This window comes from Austrofundulus limnaeus, unplaced genomic scaffold, assembly GCF_001266775.1.
Source record: "Austrofundulus limnaeus strain Quisiro unplaced genomic scaffold, Austrofundulus_limnaeus-1.0 Scaffold1190, whole genome shotgun sequence".
Classification (NCBI taxonomy): Eukaryota; Metazoa; Chordata; class Actinopteri; order Cyprinodontiformes; family Rivulidae; genus Austrofundulus; species Austrofundulus limnaeus.
The window spans coordinates 36,782-37,964 of record NW_013953592.1 but is presented as its reverse complement, the minus strand read 5'-3'; the positions used below and the strand labels follow the sequence as shown (position 1 = coordinate 37,964).

Genomic DNA, 1,183 nt, shown 5'->3' with positions numbered 1-1,183 from the left:
TATCTTATCTTATCTTATCTTATCTTATCTTATCTTATCTTATCTCTGCTTGGTTGAAGTTCAGTTATATTTTCTTTGATGAAATCACTCCAAGTAAAAACAGTGTTTTTCTAAATATCATGTAAATAAAATAATAGTACCCCCTCCACTACACTAGCCTGTCCAATCAGTGTTTCTCATTTCAGTTATGAAAGTTGGTAACTCTACAGAATGTCATTACTATTAAACGTTGGTATAAAAAGCAGCAGATGAATCCAGAGTTTTGTTTTAATGGTTTATTTTCTCTCTTAAAGGCCTATTTAGAATCTTTCCACTCTTTCTGTAAGAATCTGGGCGGTGCTACAAAGAACACAATGTGTCCCATTCTGCAGGTACATTTTACTCTCTCTTGAAGTTTTTCAAGCTGTTGAAGAWTTGTTTTGTTGTGAACACTTTGTGTGCTGCTGCAGTTTGAGGCAGACAGGCGGGCCTTCATCATCACAGTGAACTCATTCCAGACAGATCTGGGTGGTGCAGAGAGGAGCGCCCTGTATCCATCCTGTGGGAAACTGTTCCCTGAGGGACTGCGCCTCCTTGCCAAAGCAGAGGACGTGGATCAGGTGAWGGCTGTGGCCGACTCTTATCCTGTGAGTTTGGTCTTGTTTATGAATACTGTCACCAGAACTGCTGCTGTGTTATTGTAGTGTTACTTCTTTCTGAAACCTCTCTGCAGGACTATCAGCTCATCTTTGATCAGCCAGAACCAGGATCAGATTTTAAGACTCTTGAAGACAGATTCTTTGAGCAAGAGGTAAGCTACTGTTGATTTGTGTTTGTATGCATGTAATTCAAGCATTTCAAATGCTGCYATGTTTGGGATATTTGTTCTGTTGGACTCAGTTTGGTCTGAGCGCCAGCTGTCAGACAGATGGACTCACATTTAACTCTAGAATGCTACAAAGTTCATGGTCAATGAGTGCTTGAACCACCAGCCCTCCACCACGGTTCTGACAGCTGGGATGAGCTGTTGGTGCTGATATGTGACCCATCACATCAAACCAAGGATTACATCCGATTAGGTCAAAATGAACGAAGCACATTTTCAGATTCCTGCTTTTTAAGAAGCTACTGTACATTTTGACACCTGGTCATCCTGACATCCAGAGATACAGTATTTGCCTTGATTTGACTTTCTAATTGAAAT

General features: G+C 40.8%; 1 protein-coding gene across 1 annotated transcript in view; it reads left to right on the top strand.

Moving 5' to 3' along the window:
- Window positions 1–1,183, top strand: part of LOC106534494 (V-type proton ATPase subunit d 1) — a 15,978-nt gene that overhangs the window by 13,055 nt on the left and 1,740 nt on the right. Inside the window, exons 5-7 of the mRNA XM_014031148.1 lie at window positions 294–371; window positions 450–626; window positions 713–790. Coding sequence (XP_013886602.1) covers window positions 294–371; window positions 450–626; window positions 713–790 — 333 coding nt within the window. The remainder of the gene's footprint in view (window positions 1–293; window positions 372–449; window positions 627–712; window positions 791–1,183) is intronic.